The sequence below is a fragment of the Protopterus annectens genome, chromosome 2.part1 (genome assembly GCF_019279795.1).
Source record: "Protopterus annectens isolate FY-2018-M chromosome 2.part1, PAN1.0, whole genome shotgun sequence".
NCBI lineage: Eukaryota > Metazoa > Chordata > Ceratodontiformes > Protopteridae > Protopterus > Protopterus annectens.
The window spans coordinates 1,079,254,364-1,079,274,596 of record NC_056729.1 but is presented as its reverse complement, the minus strand read 5'-3'; the positions used below and the strand labels follow the sequence as shown (position 1 = coordinate 1,079,274,596).

Here is a 20,233-nt window from a genome sequence, read left to right as displayed (position 1 = left end):
AAGGCTTTGTGCTTTATGAATGAGAATAGCAACAGTCATCTCTCTGCACAAAGGTGGGCTATCTGCAGACACTGGAACCCGCAAACTAATAGGTCTCACTAATGTCATATAGAAAGCCATGGAAAGAAATATGGAAAATGATTAATAGCAGCATAGGAAACCTCCAGACACTAAACCCAGTCCAGTTTGGTTTCATCAAGGCAGGGCATGCCTACTAACCTGCTGGGCTTCTTTAAGTATTTCACCAAAGCAATGGATGACAGCAAAATTGTTCACACTGCCTACCTTAATCTAGCCAAGGAATGTCACACAATACCACTTTCAAGCATTGTTGACAAACTCAAGTTAGTAAAAAATTACAAGAAAATCCTAGACAAGCTAGAATTTTCACCGTGTGATTCCTTAAACCCTCTTGTAAAACTGGATAATGGGATATATGCAAATGACCCCATAGATGTGGGGTTTGGCTTTATTGGCCTGCATTTCTCCATTAACAGACTTATAAAGAAAAAAGTCATGGATATTCAGAGCTGCCATATAGCTGAAACACCTAATGTCCTTAAGAACTTTCTTGCTGTTGGTATGCTTAGTCAGACAACTTGTCTTCTCTGTAGATCTGGAATTGGCAGTCTGCTAAGGACTAACTTCTTTTGGGCAGATAAGTACCCATTATGGGACCTTCCTTTTTTTGTCTGATGAAAGTTCAGTCTAATTGTACCTTATGTCTTCACCAGAGCTACTGCAACTTTTGAGGCTTTTGGCAAAGGAGGGTATTATAGAGCTATTCTAGAGTCATGAACTTTTTCATCAGTGTACACTTTTACTAAGCACTATAAAAATTACTACTTTTTTAGTGCCCGAACAGGATTTGCTGGATGTATTTACCAGGACTTCTGGTCTTGGCACCTCTTTCCTCCTCCCTTACTTCTTAAGCCTTGGCAATCATCTCATATAATTATATGCTCCTGTAACAGTGATCTAATGATGAACATAGTACAGCTGTGTAAGTTAACTTACTCTAACAACAGACCTGTGAATAGAAAACTGTTACACTACTAACAGTCTCCATCCTTCCCCTTCTGTATTTTCCTGTCTCCCCTGGTCAAGGTGAGGTCCGTGTTATCCATTTTTCCTTTCCTTCTAACATGACAAGTTTTTGTTAGACATTTTTGTACAGCATTAGGCTTCAGTCTTTCTCTTTATGGTAGTAAAGACTGGATTTTGATGCTTATATGTCCCCATTTCTACATGAATATTTGCATGCTCATAGAGAAGTTGGTGCATGAGGAAGGTGCTTAAAGCTTCAGAATACTGGACAAATATTTGATATCCTTGGCAGGAAAAGTCCCCTATATTCATATACTACTACAAGAGTGATCTTTTCACATATCTACTGTTATAGTAAGTTAACTTACCCAAGTTAAGTATACAGTTTGCTGAATTTGGTAATACTGAGAGTGTTTGCACTGTAATGGGATGTACTTTCGGTGATGGTACGAGCGTGTGCCTCTTAATTCTGAAATTTTCAGATATTCTGAAAGTTTTGGCATTAGGGTTAGTTGTGAGCATGTGAGTGTATGCAGACTAAGGATAGAGAAAGGGTGATATAAGTGGTTAGTTTAAATAGTGTGTGTGTGTGTGTGTGTGTGTGTGTGTGTGTGTGTGTGTGTGTGTGTGTGTGTGTGTGTGTGTGTGTACGGTTATACAGATAGATATACACACGCACACACATATATATGTATATATATATATATATATATATATATATATATATATATATATATATATATATATATATATATATATATATATATATATATATATATATATATATATATATATATATATATATATATATATACATATATATATATATATATATATATATATATATATATATATATATATATATATATATATACACACACACATACATATATATATATATATATATATATATATATATATATATATATATTTGTCCAGGACGATTGAAAGAAAGTTCAGTTGTCCAAAACCAAATCACCGAATCCACATTAGCGAAAGTGTATTAAGTACTAATGCCACAGGGAGAACGACTACAGTCTTGTGTATTTATCACCATTTCTATAAATCCTATACAAAACAGGTTTCTTCAACTGCAGAATTTGTTCTTCACTGGCACCATGTAGTAATGTGTGAATTATTTTTTGCTTATAAAATAGCACTAGAAAACAAAGTGGTGCACAGTAATGTAGAGCTTCTGCAATTCTGATATGCTATTGGATACATAAGCAAATACATGGTGATAGATTAGCAAACTATTACATGTGTAGCCAATAAGCAGGCAGTGACCAAAGATGAGAATCAAACCCTATACCTTGTGTTTGTGAAGAACTTAAGTATTATGCCAGCTCCAATATAGGCACTGGGAATAAACCTGCCTCATTATACATACCAAACTATTACAGCTTCACTGAGCTACTAACTCTGTGTTACCTGAATTCTGAACTGTGTGTATTAAGTACTAATGCCACAGGGAGAACGACTACAGTCTTGGGTATTTAGTACCAGTTCTATAAATCCTATACACAACAGGTTTCTTCACCTGCAAAATTTGCTCTTCAATTGTACCATCTAGTAATATGTGAGTTTTTAATGTAATTTTCAGGTCATAGTATTTATCAGACAGTATTACAGCGATTCTTATGCCATCTGCATGTAAACTGTGATGTCACTGCAGCCTTAGCCTAAGCAGTATTAATATGTATTGCTTTTCTCACTACAGTTTCCAAATCCATTAACTATGAAATTTACATTGAGACACCTGATGCTCTACTAAATGCTCTGAGGGAATTTTTCAAGAACCTTACTGGTCCGTTTATACTGAATACACCTTCAGATATCACAGCAAACATCACCTCCCTGAAGATGACTGCAGGTAATTTTCTGGATAGTATCATTCTTTGCAAATGTAGCATTTAGACACTCACATTAATTATCTTAATTTTCTCTGATTTTTTTTTTTTTTTTACATTAATTATCTCATATTCCAGTGAAATTAATTTACTGATTTAGAATGCATCAGCCTGATTCCATCAAACAGAAGCCTGGGTGTGACCCAGGTGGATGATGACCAGTTTGCAGCCACATCTGTGGAAGAGCCAGGCAGTGGGGAGAAAGAGTGAAGGGGCACGACATACTCAGCTCTCTTGGTGGTTGGGAGGGGTATGTGTTCACTCAAGGGTATATTGACTGATATCATTTCTTTCACCGTGTCTAGTGAAACTACATTTTTTGCAATGTGGGAAAAGGCAGGCCTACTTAGAGGAAATGCTCTTTGTGGAAGTGAGGAGATGACATTTACAGTATAACCCTTTACATGTCACTACCCATCATCTTGCTGTGTGTGGGCTGTTAGTGCTGTGAGGAAATGAAACAGAAGACCTTCAAACACTTATGTTGGTTGTCTGGATGATGGCTTCTCCTACTCAACCCTCAGCCTGATGATGGGGAAAAAGTGGGCCAATAACTCAGAAAGTAGTGGATGATCAACATGCAGTGGAATCAAACAGAGGCAATAAAAAAATTACCAGTCTGGTTCACATCTTGTTTCTGTAATGCAGATTTTAAAGTATCCATATTAATTTTTAAGATCTCTATTGTTTGCGCCACAAAATTTGGCTGATTTGAATGCAAACTCAAATAAAAAATCACTGTAATGGATTGTCCCATCAGTTTAAAGCAAACCAGATCAATTTTAATGTGATTATCTAGCACAAAGCTACCTAATGAAAGAGTATATGAAGAGAGATATGCACCTTTACATTTTAACTCCTTTCAGTAAAGTAACAAACATTTGGGGATTCATAAACAGCACATACATGATACCAGGCAAACCAGCACTGTTTACATTCATAGCTCAATGAGCAGCAATGCTAATCAAAGATGCACGTAGCCAGAACATGTTACAGTATGAGGAGCTGGTTGTTGTAGCCACAGCACAGACCAGCAGCTAGTCTGTGTTAAGCCACCTCATGGCCACATGAACACCTAAGCAGCTAACGCAAACAATGGTGGTACAAGAGTAGCAGGAGTAAAGGATGGGAGTGTATTCACACCCGTGACTAATACTGATGTAAACAACATCAACAATGCATGTGTGTAATGGAAGGGAATGCACGTGAGATGCTGGGCCTGGTTAGAAGTCACAATATAAATAACAGCATCCACAGAGGTGAACAACATATAGTTCTTGCAGCATTGTGGAGAAAACTAATCACAGTAAAGCAGAGTGAATGAGGTGCTATGAGACTTGACAACCACCGGAGTGTCAGCAGTGGAGCTGTACTATATGTGAACGTTATTACGCAATGAATTCTATATGTTACCGTAAAAGGAATCCATGCAGCGAGTCACTCCACATGCCAGTATACAGAAGGCTTACTGACAAGATGAGCCACTGAAGAAGTCAAATGCAAAAGCCAGAAAACATAAAACTGGGAAGTATAGTGCATGTGCAGATGGGGTGCTAAAAAGGAAAACTGAAGTTTGTGTGTGTGTGTGTGTGTGTGTGTGTGTGTGTGTGTGTGTGTGTGTGTGTGTGTGTGTGTGTGTGTGTGTGTGTGTGTTTCTATGTGCACATACATGAGAAGGATAGATAGATAGATAGATAGATAGATAGATAGATAGATAGATAGATAGATAGATAGATAGATAGATAGATAGACACATAGATAGATAAACAGCCAGATGTGTAGGTGAGATATTTTTAATTTGGAACACAGGGTTAGGTTACCTGAGGGTCCCTTTCTCATCTAGTGCATTTTATCCACCATAGCTCTTGTGCTTGGTTGAGTACTATTATAAATTAACAAGAATTCTAAAACCAGATGACAGAAACATGTTTAATGCCAATCATTATTTATCTGGAATAAAGTGTATAGTGTGTTTTTCATTTCGGATATGGTGATACTTCTAGAGGAAAATACTTTATTTCCAGCTAGATCTCAGTTAAGCATTGAGTGTTCTCATCAAAAAGATTTTCTAAAAATAAGACTTACCAAAAGTAAACTTTTTAGATGGCTTTGTGGCTACTCCTCTGAATTTTGTTGTACATTAATGCCACATAAAAGTCCAGTTCATTAAAACACAAGAAATGGCAGGAATGACAATCAAATCCAGAACTGACTGATGTCTTCTTTAAATACCCACAATAATTGAAACCTATAAAGAAATATGAAAATCACTGTCAATATGTACTATAGGAAGAAACACTGTAAAAAAAAAAAAAAAAAGACCCACAAAAGGCATATTTTTTGTGTGTGGTATGATACTTGTATTTCCTCTGAGGGAAACAGCCACATCACTTCCATTAACTATGTGTACTAACTCAGTGGTTGTACAACCATGAGAATTTTAACCACTCCAGAAACTGTGCTGCCCTCTAATAGCATAGTTTGCCTGAACACAAGAAATTGCTCCTGCATAATTCCAGTTTTTACAAGAAACAGCTCTATACATCCATACAGAAGACTTTTATTAATAACCACTTCCTATGGCACTACATTAATGTCAGGCATTCACTGAAAGGGTTTTTTTGGTTTCAGAGTCTCTGCTCCTTTGTTACAGCTGATATACTGCTGAAACATTCACCTGACTATGTATTGCCGGACTTTAGTTCTCTTTCCTGCCTTCACCCCCATTTTCTCCATATTTATTTCCCCATTCCTTTTCAATGAAAAAATAATTATTTTTTTCCTTTTGTGAACACACACACACACACACACACACACACACACACACACACACACACACACACACACACACACACACACAGGATTATAAAAAACACAAACGTGGCAAACAATGCAGGAATACAACATGTAAAAATATTTCATGCTACCTCAATACCTGAAAAAGGATGTTTTGTCATGGCCATGCTGTTTTATATTATATTGTACTCTCAAATCTATTGCCATTATTGTCACACACACAACTTGCACTTTCAGCACTACAGGCTATCTTTATCTGTCACTGGGGATTGACATTAACAATGCAGACAACAGTGGCCATCATTTACAAGAATACTTTAAACCTGAGACAATCATTTTAGGAGGCCTGGATATTGATTAGCAAACTGCTGATAGTAACAGTCCTTCTAATATCAATAATCTGTCTGGTCTCTCTCTCTCTCAGCTTAATTCATCTCCCACAAGTTACAACAACAACTTAGACTGGATTCTCTCTAACATCCCAAACAAAATTATCTCAACAGGTGCCTTATCTTACACCTTACATGATCACCTACCAATCCTGAACCAACCTACCCCAAAACAGCATCAGCACAGCATTGCTTGTAATCTCTCCCCCTTTGCTAAGAACTCATCATACCACTGAAATCCACTTGATGAAACTGTAGCTCTGCTCAGCTTAATTTTTCCTTAACATACTAAATGAACTAACCCTAGTAAGAACCAAACTAATTAAATCAACTCCATCACCCTGGAAAAAATGAAAGCAAGCTAAAACCATGACTGTCCATCAGTAGAATAAATGTCTCAGACACTTCACTAAAAATCTAAACAAAACCAATAAAAAACTACTGTATTGATATACAGGCAGGAATTATAACAACCCAAAAGTGTTTTGGATTTCAGTCAACCAGTTGTGAAAACCCAGTACACAAACACAACCTCTACTTACTTTATCAAACAAAATTGACAGCATAGCTAGCAAATTCAATACCTACTTCATCCAAACAGTGACCTCTCTTATTAAACTCTCATTTCATGCAGACACAGATTCCTGTCCTCTCTTCTTGGCCCCCAAAACAGTTGCACTTAAGCCAGTCTTAATTTCTGCAATCAAAAAGCCATTGCTAACCTTTAAATACCACCATTGCCCCTGGAAATATAACATCTGAGTACTTAAAAATTACTGCCAATCATGATGGCCTAGCATTTTTTATCTCTGTCCTAACCAACTGCTCCATTACTGTAAGCTGTGTTTTGACCATGTGGAAAAGGTACTACATGCTTCCTCCATAAGGTGGAAACACAAATGAGCTCTTATACTTCAGACCTATAGCCATACTGTTTCCAATTTCAGCTGTATCTGATCTCAACTTCTCAGCTTTCTTACTGATGATTGCATCCTTTCATGCAGCACAACATGTTTTCCATCATTTTCATTGCACATGTGCAGCTCGCTTTAGTTTTATAACATCTGTTAAGTAATATTGAAGCTCTGGAAATGCAGTCCCAGTTGTTGTTGTTGTTGTTGTTGTGTCTTTTGGCATTTCCCGGTTAGGGGTCACCACAGCAGAACTCTGGTCCGCTAATGATTGGCAGTAGATTTTTATGTGCCGAGTTGCCAGCCCTGATGCACAACCTTCAACGAAGGTATGCCCATTCACGCATGTCTCCACACAGAAGACACTCTAGCTGAGAATCGAACAGGACAATGGGAAACACAGTCCCAGTACTTTTCTTAAATTTCTCCACACCTTTCTACATAGTATTCCAACAGAGATTGCTTCAGAAACTAGTTTGCCTAGGAATACATGAACCTTAACTATCTTGGTTCCCCAGCTACTGGTCAAATAGATATTAGGCAGCAAAATTACATATTGTCCTTTTGTCCCATTAGAGTGGATATCCCTGAAGGATACTGTTTACATCTGCTGTTCAATGAACTCATCAATGATTTCGATGTAGCTTCTAAAAAAGCCTTATCATAAAGTATGCAGACAGCAATTATCTGTTCTGCTATAAACATATGTAAATTAAAATAATTCACCCAAGAGTATGAATAGTATAAGCTTTATACTTTTAGATACAATGTCAAGGAACTTGCATTTGAACTCCTATTGTAATTGTCATATGTCCAATGTATAATTATGTAATCTTCCTTGGAGCTTTCCTCCCCAGGTCTCCCTGAAAATGGGCTTCTGGCCCAGTCGGACACAACCCGGGTATCAAATGCAAATAAATAACAATTTTTCTCCACAGTAGTGATCTGCTTGTCTGATACACAGCTCCTCCATAACCCTTAGAAAATGACCATCCATACCCAAAGCATGCAACTGATTATAAAAAATAATTTCAAAATCACTTCCTCTACCAGCACCAAAATAGAATCTAAACTTCTAGGTGTCACTATTGACAAAAGTTTAAAATGTGATTATCACATAAAAAAGCAGTAACAAAACACCCAACAGAGGCTAGGTGTACTCTCTAGAGTCAACAATACCTCAAGCTCTTTTCATCTTGGCACTCCTTTACAATGCTCCCATCTTGATTAACCCCCATGCCACTCATCTCTCACTCTTGGAAATGTGTAATACTAAGGTAGCAAAAATTACTGCCAATCAAGTCCTGCCTTAAAAAAAAAATTCAGTATAGAGCTAAGGCATTACCTTACACTTTTCCAGCTATTCACTTCCCACAAACTCATCTATTATCCAGACAAATGCCCTAGGTTTAAAAATATTGTCCATCTTTATAACCTAAGTAGATAGGTGAGACCCACTGATAAAGTTTTTAACTGTTACAAAAGCTAACTGCTAAACTGTAGACTCTTTGTATTCCTCTTTCTGGCCTAAATGTGGAACTCCCTTCCACTCATTCTAAGAAACACAGCAAACATCAACTCTTTCAAAGCACAACCAAGAGAGAACCTAAAATATATCTGGATCCGTACATGCACAACTCCTGGATGATAAATTTCCTGCCCCTTACTTTCTCCTATGCTTCTCAAGTACTATACCCTTTGTTGTTGTTCAAAAATCTCCTCTTTGTCCCCTACCTCTCCCTCTTCTTCCTTCTACCTATTCTAAAACATTTTCTCTCACCACTTAATGCTAATCTCCTTTCACTGCTTTTCTCTCCTTTAACCAAGTTCATTTCCAAATATGTCTCTTAGCTTTTTACATGAAACTGCTGTTAGTTAATGACCCTCTGTTTTAAATGTGTATTTGCTGATTACTTCTGTACCTCTGTATACTATGTTTTTTATTTAATCCTGACTGTTTTTGGAACATTTATCCCTGGGCCTCCTCTGAAAAAATGTAGCTTTATTTCCATATGAGCTATCCCTATAAATAAATGCAATAAATAAATAAATACATTTTTTGGAAGGGTGATGTCAGTTAGGAATTGTGGAATCACTTATTGCAATGGCATTATAAAATATGTTATGTGTCTAGTAAGATGAGACCAAGATAAAGATATAATGTTGTTGTTGTCTTTCGGCTTTTCCCAGTTAGGGGTCGCCACAGTGGAACTCCCGTCTGCTAATGATTGGTAGTAGATTTTGACGAACGCCGAGGTGCCAGCTCAATGTTCAACCTTCAACGAAGACACGCCCATTTACTCATGTCTTTTGAATGCCCACCCAACCGCGGGGAGGACATGCAGACTCCACACAGAATGCACTCCCCACACTCCAAACGAGAATCGAACGGGAGAACTTCTTGCTGTGAGGCAACAACGCTACCGCTGCACCACCGCGGCTCCTATGATAAAGATAAAATAATGTATAAAATATATTTGTATTTGCAAACGCAACAGTCTGGGTTTTACTTTGATGATACTTTATGATTATTATTCTTCTCTTGCAGTAACAATAGCCAACAACTGCTATTTAATGTGTGTTGGATAAGATTTGTCTTTGTGGAAAAGCTTAATTTTTGAGCCAGATATAACTATAATTATACATGAATACCCAATACATGCTCACACGATTGTAATGAAATATAGTGTGATGACATCTGCTGTAACCAGTCATATGGGCATTCAGTTAACACTTTTATTATAACAGTTTACAACATTTCTATTTTACTTTACAGACCTTGTGACAGGTTTTAAATTGTGAAACCAAATGTCAGCTTTATTGAAAATCAGTTTTGGTTTAACTGAAGTAATTCTGCAGTGACTCCACTGATGACACAGCTGTATGTTTTGTATTGCCTTTATTGGGAGACTATTAGATTCACTTGTATTGTTCTTGCTACTTGGAAGATTTTATTATTTGCTTTGATCATTTCATCACTTAACACTATTTTTATTTTGTCTTAGTTTGTGCACTAACAGATTCCAGCACAGAGTGTGTTTGTGAGGAGCAACACGTTTGGGACAACCAGACATGCAACTTGTATGGAAGCTGCTTAAATACAACCCCAAGAAACTGTAGCTGCATTAGAGATATTCCTTACAATGGAACCTGTAAGCCCTATCCACCTACTCCAGGTAACTATACACTTTTCCATTACAACATATCAATTACTTACCTGTGAATGCTGAAGGAATTCATTGTAGTTTTGTAGTGACTGGTATGAAAGGTCAGTGGCTGTTCAGTGTGTACATCTGCTTTTGTTGTCAGTTCTTCTGTCTCAAATGTAGAGAACATTAGGATGTGCTATTAAACCATAGAATCTTATATCCTAGGGACTTCCAAAGTATTAACAGACAAATTGAGCAGATCCAGCCTACTGCCTCACAAGTAATCACTCAGCCAAGCAGAGGCAAATCAAACCTTTAGCAATTGGGGTCAGCCATGTTGTGGACTTTTTGCTTCATACCTAAATAACAAGTATAGGAGTTACTTTACTCTAATCCCCCTGCAGAGAGTCACTGAGACAAGCTGTGGTCCACAACTGGCCCTATGATATCCAATATGCCTTTCCTGCTTTCCTCTAAACAACATTTGTTCAGAAAGCAAGAAGGTGCAATGCAAAGGTAATCCTCATTGTTCCTTTGTGGCCCCGACAAGGTTAGTTCACCTTCGCCTTAACTTATCTAGTATATCCTGTCTTGATGTTCATCTCCAGATTTTCTGACTCACCCATCTAAGCAGCCTCACCTGGACCGAGAGACACTAAAGCTAACTGCATGGTTCCTCCAGTTTTAATGGTGGCCAGAGATACCAGGATTTCTATTGAGGCAGTTTATATTTCATTAGCATCTCAAAAATTGAGTACTATTGAAGTTTACCTTTTCTAATGGAAGAGGTTTTCTGTCTGGGCAACCTATAAAGGAATAGATCCCTTTTTAGCTACTCTCCTTTCTATTCTAGGTGTCTTGTCAGATTTCTTTTTTCCATGAAGACTCTAATTTTTCAGCAAAATGCAGTTAGTAGCTATTTCCAATTTCCTTGGAAACTGGTATTATTATAGATCTCATAAACAAGGACATAGGCAATCTACAAGCACTTAACCTCACCCAGTTCAGATTCATTAAGGGCAGATCTTGCCTGTTGAACCTTTGACTTCTTTGAGATGGTCATCAAGGCCCTGGGTGAGAGAAAGTCAGTACATACAGCTTACCTTGACTTGGCCAAGACCTTTGACACAATCCCCCCACTCGGGCATTATTGAAAAGCTAAAACAACTTGGTGTAAATCCCTGTCTCATCAGCTGAGTAGCCAGCTTTTTCACCAATAGGACCCACAAGGTCAAAACAGGTGCCTCCACATCCGACAACAGACCTGTCACTAGTGTTGTTCCCCAGGGATCTGTCCTGGGAGGTTTTCTATCATAATTTTGAACATGTTTGTTGCGAGTACTTACATACTCAAAAAACAAGAAAAAGATTGAACAAAAATTTTCAAACATACCACCATATCCGGTGTCATACAGCACAAATTTTGCAGAGGGGCAAGTCCCCGTGCACCTCCCATGCGGGGGGGGGGGGGTCACCCACACCCCATGTTACTTATATATACAAACTCCAGGATCACACTACAGTGAGGGGATGGGTACATTTCCTAATCCCCACTATAATGTGATCTCCACTCAATATGCTGAATTCACAACAGCGAATGCACACTACCACTTGCTGTTGTGCATTTGGCATGTTTTTTGCACATACAAACCTGTGCAAACTTACTTTCGGATATCTATTGCATACTGCAGCCATGATATTTTGATGGTACACCATCCTGAGATCCCTACTGTTTAACATCTAGTTCTCAGAGGAACAGGCAAAGACCAAAGACCTGTGGCTGACCAAGTTTGTGGACAACTGCAAGTTGGGTGCTGTCATTGACTACCCAAATGATGGTAACATACTGCAAGATGGTTTCACATCAACAAATGACTGGTTACAAAGTCATGGCCTTAAGTTAAATGCAAAAAAATGTATTATCATACCATTCGGCAAAAACATGGCTCCTACTGATGACCGCTTCAACTGCAACCCCCTAAGCACACAACTTGTGGTAAGAGACCTGGGCACTCAGGTTGACAACAATTTCACATTCGACCATCATGTAGCGGCAGTGGTCAGAAGAGCCTTTTACTTGGTTCATCTCATAAGTAAAGTGATTGCATCCAGAAAAAAAGGAGGTCATTACCTCTCTGTACTCCTCCCTCATTAGGCCAGTAATTGAGTATAAAGCCCTGTTTGGTATGCACCTCTCCAAACAACTGCACCAACTCCAAGTTTTTAAATCCAAACTCACTTTCAACTCCAAACCTTTCTGTCAGCACCTCACCTCACCTTCTGCTACATCCCTCTCTAATACCTTCTCCCTCAAACCAGTACTGACCTCCTTTATCAAAATCTTACTATCTAACTTAAAACCTTGCTCTGCATCAACAGATATTACCCCCTACCTTTCTCCAACTATCAGCCGAGTCTGTTGCCCTGCCAGTATCCATACTAATTAATCACTCTACAGTAGAATCAAAAGTCCCTAATATATGGAAACAATTTCACACTCTCCCAATACACACAGGTGGCAATTCCTCAAATATCTCTAACTTCCCCCGTGCTAATATCCTGCCCACTGTCTAAAGTCCTAGGGAAGTGTGTACATAAACAGGTTATGCAATATCTTACCCAAGAAAACCTTCTAACTCCTACTCAGCACGCCTTCAGACCATGACATAGACATAGTACTACCACAGTACTCTTATTCTTTCTCATTACTGTCTCTCTTGCCAGGGATGACCACAAACTTGTTTCATGCCTATTCATGGATCTGTCTAAAGTATTTGATACAGCTTCTCACCCTCTCCTGTTGAACAAACTACTCAAACTTAACTTCTCCTCTGATGCAGTCTTATGGTTCTCCAGCTACCTCTCTGACAGATCCCAATCAGTAAAATGGCAATCAGCACTTTTTCCACCTCTTCCAGTGAAAATGGGTGCAGCACAAGGATCCATCTTAGGGCCTCTACTCTTTAATATTTTCAGTAACCAACTCAATTCCTCCTGCCCCCAGTCTTCACTAGTTCAATACGCTGATGATTCGACTCTTACTACAATTGCCAACTCTACTTCTGAACTCTATTCTGCCACCCAAACAGCCTTTAACTCAGTCGAAACATGGCTCATTGACAAGCAGCTCATCCTCAACACAAAAAACAAATTTCTACTCTTCTTCCCTAAAAACCATGCTAATATCAAACCAATTTTTACTATATTATCCCTAAACAATACTCCTATACAAGTAGAACCCAGCACCAAACTATTACGAATAACCATTGATGACCAACTTAAATTCGACTTACGTATAAATAATTGTATCAAAAACACTCACCAAAAACTCGGACTGCTCTACAGAACAAAAAAAATTCCTCTCCCGTGAAGCCAAGATTACTCTGTGCAATTCATACCTCCTACCCGGTCTTATGTATGGCTCCCAGATCCTTACTAATCTCAGCTCTACCCTGCATGCTAAACTCAAAACCACCTACAATAAAGTTGCTCGCTTTGCAGCTCAACAAACCTACAAATCGCATAATTGCATCTCTCTAAAACATATAAACTGGTTAGAACTACCTCACCAACTTTTACTCTCACAGCTTCCCATTATTCACTCCATCCTATACCAACTATCTTACTGTCCAACGCTTACTCCTCTCATCTCCTACTACTCTCCCTCCCACCAACTAAGAAGCTCTGACCAACATTTGCTCCAAATCTATGAACCCAAAACTAAATTCAGATGTAACATTTTTAGTTACAACCCTTCCATGTCCTGGAATAAACTGCCTCAAGAGATTAGAACCCTTAGCAATCCAAAACTATTCAAGGAAGCTATCAAGGAACACCTCAAAAATCACTGGTCCTGCTACTGCATACAGCCACCATAACTTCTTTCTCTCTCTGCCCTCTTCTCATCCCTCAATCCAACATTTTCCTATTTCACATTCTCTCTTCTTAACCCTCCTGTTTTTTCCTCATCATCTGCACATTCATATTTTAAAAGTAATACAAGCTATATAATTACTCCTACTACTATTTAACTGTTTACACTAAACTCATTTCTACCCTTTTTTTCATCCTCTGTGCCTTCTATTTTCACTCTTAAGAGCCCCTGCATCTTCCCTTCTCATCTCTACTCCATTTGTTGTACTTACTATATTATGCCTTGTAAAATGTGACTGTCTAATAACTGCAGAAACATGACTGTATCACAACTGTTTAAATTGAATTGCTTATCTTTTGTTTGAGCTGATTTGAATTATATTTAAAATTGTTTTTCTTGTACTTTTATGAAGCTTTTCTCCCTGGGTCTCTGCTGAAAAAGGGCTTTCTGCCCAGTCAGCCTAACCCGGTCAACAAATGTAAAATAAATAAATAATAAATAAACTGGAAAGGTCACAGAAATACCTCACAAACAGAATCCATGGCCTCTAACACCAGTCCTATGTGGACAGGCTCAAATCACTATGACACTACTCGGTATCATACAGATTGCTCAGAGGTGACCTGTGTTTTGCCTACAAAGCAATATCAGACCCTGCCTACTAGAGATGCTCCATACCCGTAAGTCTAACTTCCCACACATTAGATGCTTGAAAGGCCTAAATCTAACATTCGACATCAACAAAACCTGCTAGACAGACAGGTTTGTCTTCCACAGGCTGCCCTGTCTCTGGAATAGCCTTCTCATGCATGTCAAACAGAGTACCTCACTGACCCTCTTCAAGTGCAACCTTCATGAGTAGATGAGAAACCACAAATTTGTGCCAGGGGTTCCACCTGTGTCCCCCACTGTGAGGGGTGACAGGTTCATAGGTTCATAGGGGTGTACTAGGCTAATGGCCCTGAAGCCTTTACAAGCCTAGCCCATAGGATCACCCTGGCATTGTGCCACCTGACCTTAGTTCCCAGGGCCTCTGTCGAGTAAAGCCACTGGAGTGATCCCTGGGGTGAATTTTCTATTTCCTATCCACTCACCAAGATTTCTCTTGAAGAGGGCCAGTGAGGTGCACTGCTTGACATGCATGGGAAGTCTATTCCATGGCATGGGCTGTCTCTGGGTTATGAACTTGTCTCTCCAGCATGTTCTGTTGATTGTGGTAATGAGGTTGAGGTCTCTGGAGCGTGCGATGTGGAGGCATTTGGATTTCTTCAGATGCGCAAACTCAATTTTCTTTTTTGGGGATAAACTCTTGGCAAGACTTGTAAGGGGCCCCGAGCCATTAGACAAGTAACCTCCTATGATCATATGATCCTATGATCCTGTGATCCATACTGGGCACAGTCAAATGGCTATATCTTCTCTAAATATTTCAAATGCTTTTCTGAAGGGAACCTTCTTACTGAGACCTTCCATAAAGGATACCATCCTTCCATGGGACATAACTATCATGCTTCAACATTAACAAAACCTCCATTTGAACTGTCAGTGACACCAGACTAAAAATGTCTTTCTTGGATGACCATTTTCCTGGGGAGTCATCACTTCAGCTGACAGGATCTCCAAGTTGCAAGCACCACCTCCTGACTTGATCTTCTATAAGAATAGGGTTTTTTTGAGAACAAATCATATGTTCATTCCAGAAGTGACATCTGAAATGAACCTTAGTAAAACCATTAATTTATCAATATTCTTCCCAAAAATTTCTAACAAAGGAGAGTATACACTGCAATTATTAGATGTTCACAGTCAACTTGGATGTTATCTCCACAGGACTAATGATTTCAGGAGATATGATCAGCTGGTTCAAGGTTTCTCTATAGCCAAGTTAGGCTAGAGTGTATCTAAAGTCACACTGTGAAGGAAGCTATCAGATTGTATACCTTGGTTCCCTATTAGAAGACCAAAGACACATTCTTTTGAATGCGTCTTGGTCGAACTCAAAAGCCTGACACGGCAAAATATCGAAGCAACTTTTAAGTGAATTCTTTCCCTGGGAAAGAATTTGCTTGGCCGCTTCATTACTTTGCCATTTTTGGTACTGTAGTGCAGTCTCGGAGTTGGTATATTTAAGTAGGGGGTGTCGGGCTTAATGTAATGTTTAAAGTATTTTTTTTTTTTGGAATGGTGATTTTTTTCCTTAGGAAAAAAATTGCTGTTCTGACAGTTCGAAATTGTAAGCTTTCACTTAAATAGGGTTGATTAATCACCATTCGCTTTTTTAAGCATTCGGTGATCTAATATAGACCCTATACCTTTTGTCTACACAAAATTGGGTGCCTCTTTAAACAAGATGCCAAAAGCTCATTCAACTACCTTTATGCACATAGTTCTTTTAGAAGAAATCTGGACTACTGCAACTTGGTTCATCGTTAACACATTCATATCCCATTGCAAGCTGGATGTACAGTCAAGATCCTTTACTTCTTCTTATGTACTTAATATTATAATTAATATGAAATAACAAGGCCAAAAGTTCTGGAAAAGGGACAACTTCCCCTACTATCAGTAGGGAACAGGTCCTCAAAATTTTCTCTAAGGTCAAGAAAACTGCATCAATGGGTCCAGACAATATCCCAGGATGTCTTCTAAATAACATGACACAAGACCTCTGAAGCCCTCTGAAATCAGTATTTAACCATAGCTTCCAAAAAGGCTTTGTGCTTTATGAATGAAGAATAGCAGCAGTCATCCCTCTGCACAAAAGTGGATCATCTACAGACCCTGGAAACTAAAAACTCATAAGTCTCACTAGTCTCCTATGCAAAGCCATGGAAAGCACAGGAAACCTTCAAACACTTAACCCAGTCCAATTTGGTTTCATCAAGGCAAGTCATGCCTACTTAGCCTGGTGGACTTCTTTAAGAATGTCACCAAAGCAATGGATGAGAACAAAATTTCTCACACTGCCTTTGAATTATCAAGCAGAGCCCCTTTAGCACTCCAGGTATTAGATTACTCAAACACATATCTGGGAAATGTAGGCCACGCGTAGATGAAATACTAAAAACGTAAAATGGAAACAATCCTCAGGGAAAATGAACTAAGCACGCACACACTTCAGTGCATCATACCACTGAATTATTGAAGGTAGCTACTGCAGCATTCAGGGTGTAAGATTACATAACTCATTCACTCCAATGGAGCTCAGGAAGTTTGCACTGTAACTTTCAATGGGCGGAGCCTAAGCCTTTTGACAGAATCAAGTTATGTCCTCACATTTAGGGTTGCCACCTTTTGTTGTGGCTAAAACCAGAGTAAGGCCACACCCCTCACACCACCAGTATCCATGCCCACCCCCACCCTTTCTCCCACCCACAATCGGCCCATTTTGTGATGTCACTATGACACCATCGGGTGGGGAACGCCCTCTTTTTCCGTTCCTAACGCCTGCTTTCAGCTGATTTACTATGCTTTTCTGTAAAAAAAACATAGTAAATCAGCCGATTTACAAACTCCGATAGTCTGTTTCCATTTTTGAAACAGAATACCGGAGTTTGTACAGTGTTTTTCTGGACAACGGAGAATCAATTTGATTTCCGGATAGTCCGGAAAAAAAATGGAGGGGTGGTAACCCTACTCACATTTCAAACAAGTGTTCATATCTCTGGAACCATAGGGATTATGAAAGTATGAATGACAAACTCTTCAGCACAATTTTTCTTTTATTGTGGTAGTATTCTTTATGTTCTAGGTCACTCTTAAACTGAATTTTATAAGTCACAGTAAACACAGTAACTATTACATTTGTAATATCTTGTAAACAACTTACAATATCTCAGCAACCACTGAAGTTACACACACATTGTCAGCAGCATTTTATTCGTCTTGTCAAGTGCTTTCATATGAGGCTAAGGAGTTCTGTTTGTGTTGCTTGATTGTTGAGATATTTAGAAAAAATGTGAAAAATCACACCTGTATAAATTAATATCATAAAAACAACAGTTAAAATCTATTTACCAGAGAGAGGTCAAATATTAATGCATTAGAGTTTGCTACTGTGTAAGCTTTAAAATGAAATCTTGTAAAACCTTGTACATAGCATGACTTTGGAATTATTGATGCAAATATGAACAAGCAATATTTGATGCCTAGAGGTGTCACTCGAACATGTCCTGTAGGAAATGTGGCAGTCTGCCTACAGTAGATTTATGGCATTACATACAACTCATGTATTTGAAATCAGATGTCAGTTGTAAGTACAGTACAAATCACTGTATGACTACACTGATCCATCATATCATTCGAATAATGGTAGTACCTGCGTTTTATTTGAAATTGGTGTGCATATCAAAGCTTTGCTCATTTGTGACTGATGGATGTTCTGTCATTTTAGCCACTAGACATGGAATGATACTTCCTTGTGATTACTACTGGGCTTTAATGTTGCTCTTTGGAACATGTCACACAATTATGAGGACAGAATGGTGACTTTCACTATTGCGGTCTGTCTTGGCGTGTGTGTGCTTTGCATGTGCACTTTTTTGTTGATTGCATAGTTTGGAAATGTAACTATAGGACATACGTATATGAAAAGGAAGTCAGGAAAATCAAACCATGTACCACCAGGATAAAGTAGATGAGTAAGTACGAAACAAAATGTAAGCAAATAAAATAACCACTGAACTGCATGCACAGCCAAGGTTCTCAAACAACCAAATATCTTAAAAGTTCGAAAGACTTTATTAAATATCATGTGAGCACTTTTATGTTGTTACCAACGCTTCTTCAGACAGTTGAAGCAGAAACACATAATATTTAAAACAGCATTCAGACCAATCAGAAATGGTAACCAATACAAATGCACTAATTAACGAATGTGTGAAACCTTTTTCAAAAGTTCAATTATCATCTGAGGACAAGCTTACTATCACACACAAAGCTGTCAAGCAAAAAAAAAAATCACATTAACATAGCAAAATATAACACTCTCCCCTGGATTCATGAAGGTAGCGTAGGCGGCATAACACCAAATATGTCCGCCGAGCGATTCAGGTACGAACCAATGCCACATGCACTACCGGCGTATGCCAGAGCTACACAGCCCTCGGCATAGGTATGCAAATCACCCCATGTGCAGTGTCGTGCCATGCTAATGAAGGCATACAGTGATTCACAAAGTAGTGCAGGCATAGTGCAAGCCCATGGAAATGTAAACCAAAAAACACGGTTTACATTTTCCCAAACAGAACATCGGAGTTATGTAAGCGGACCACACGCATGTATTACAAAGTTAACATATACCAATGGACAAATACACAGCCAATGGCACAAGAAAAGATGCACAGCACCTAAAAAACAACATTTAATGTCATGTCCACAGTAACACACAGTACAACCGCAGGGCATGTGTGTGCAAACAGGAATACAAAGGAAATATATAAAAATGGCAGAAAATCGCAATGAAAGACAAATTAGGATTGTACCATAATATGCAATGGTAGGCATGGCAGACCACAAGCAAGGCGCAAGGGTTGCCAGGGGCCTGCAACAGTGTTTGGCACTGTAACTATGAATCAGTAGTCAATGCCATGCAAATGAGGCAGGTAATACTGAATCGCAAGCGTCCCGCCGGATGAAGGATGTACCTGATGGCGCAGCGCTATAACACCGAGGAGTGTATTAAAGGTGATACATGACATCAGCAGAGGGGTGTGCCACCGTATCAGTAAGCACATTGGAGCAATGTAAATCTGGCCTGGCCATTGCTAAGCAAAGCTGAAGGACAGGGGTGAGGAGGAGGGTATAGAACCGTTTAGCCGAGAGCACACATGGTGCCCGAAAGCACATGTGTACGGGGATGAACTCGTGCCCGAAACCCGGTAAGCAGATGCACCCACTGTGAACAAAAGCACAAACAGGAAGGTCAGGGGAAGAAAAGAAGGAAATGCCGAAGCAGGGTAATCGGCGTACTAATGAGCAATTAACACCAATCAACACACGGCGGCCAATCGACGGCAGTAGACAAGCCTGCATGCAGAAACCTGCAAAACAGGATAGGGAAGGCATAGGATTGCAAAGAAAGGTGTGCAGGATCTGGAATGCAAAGACAGGAGAACTGTCATAGCAGAGCAAAGCAAACCCACAGTAGATCGGCAAT

General features: G+C 39.0%; 1 protein-coding gene across 2 annotated transcripts in view; it reads left to right on the top strand.

The window, feature by feature from the left end:
- The window catches only part of LOC122794329 (mucin-3A-like), a 1,511,548-nt gene that overhangs the window by 193,700 nt on the left and 1,297,615 nt on the right, over positions 1 to 20,233 (top strand). The window contains exons 8-9 of one of the 2 annotated variants that reach the window (XM_044062633.1): positions 2,768 to 2,920; positions 10,059 to 10,229. In XM_044062633.1, coding sequence (XP_043918568.1) covers positions 2,768 to 2,920; positions 10,059 to 10,229 — 324 coding nt within the window. The remainder of the gene's footprint in view (positions 1 to 2,767; positions 2,921 to 10,058; positions 10,230 to 20,233) is intronic. The other variant, XM_044062634.1, reaches the window with a different exon arrangement.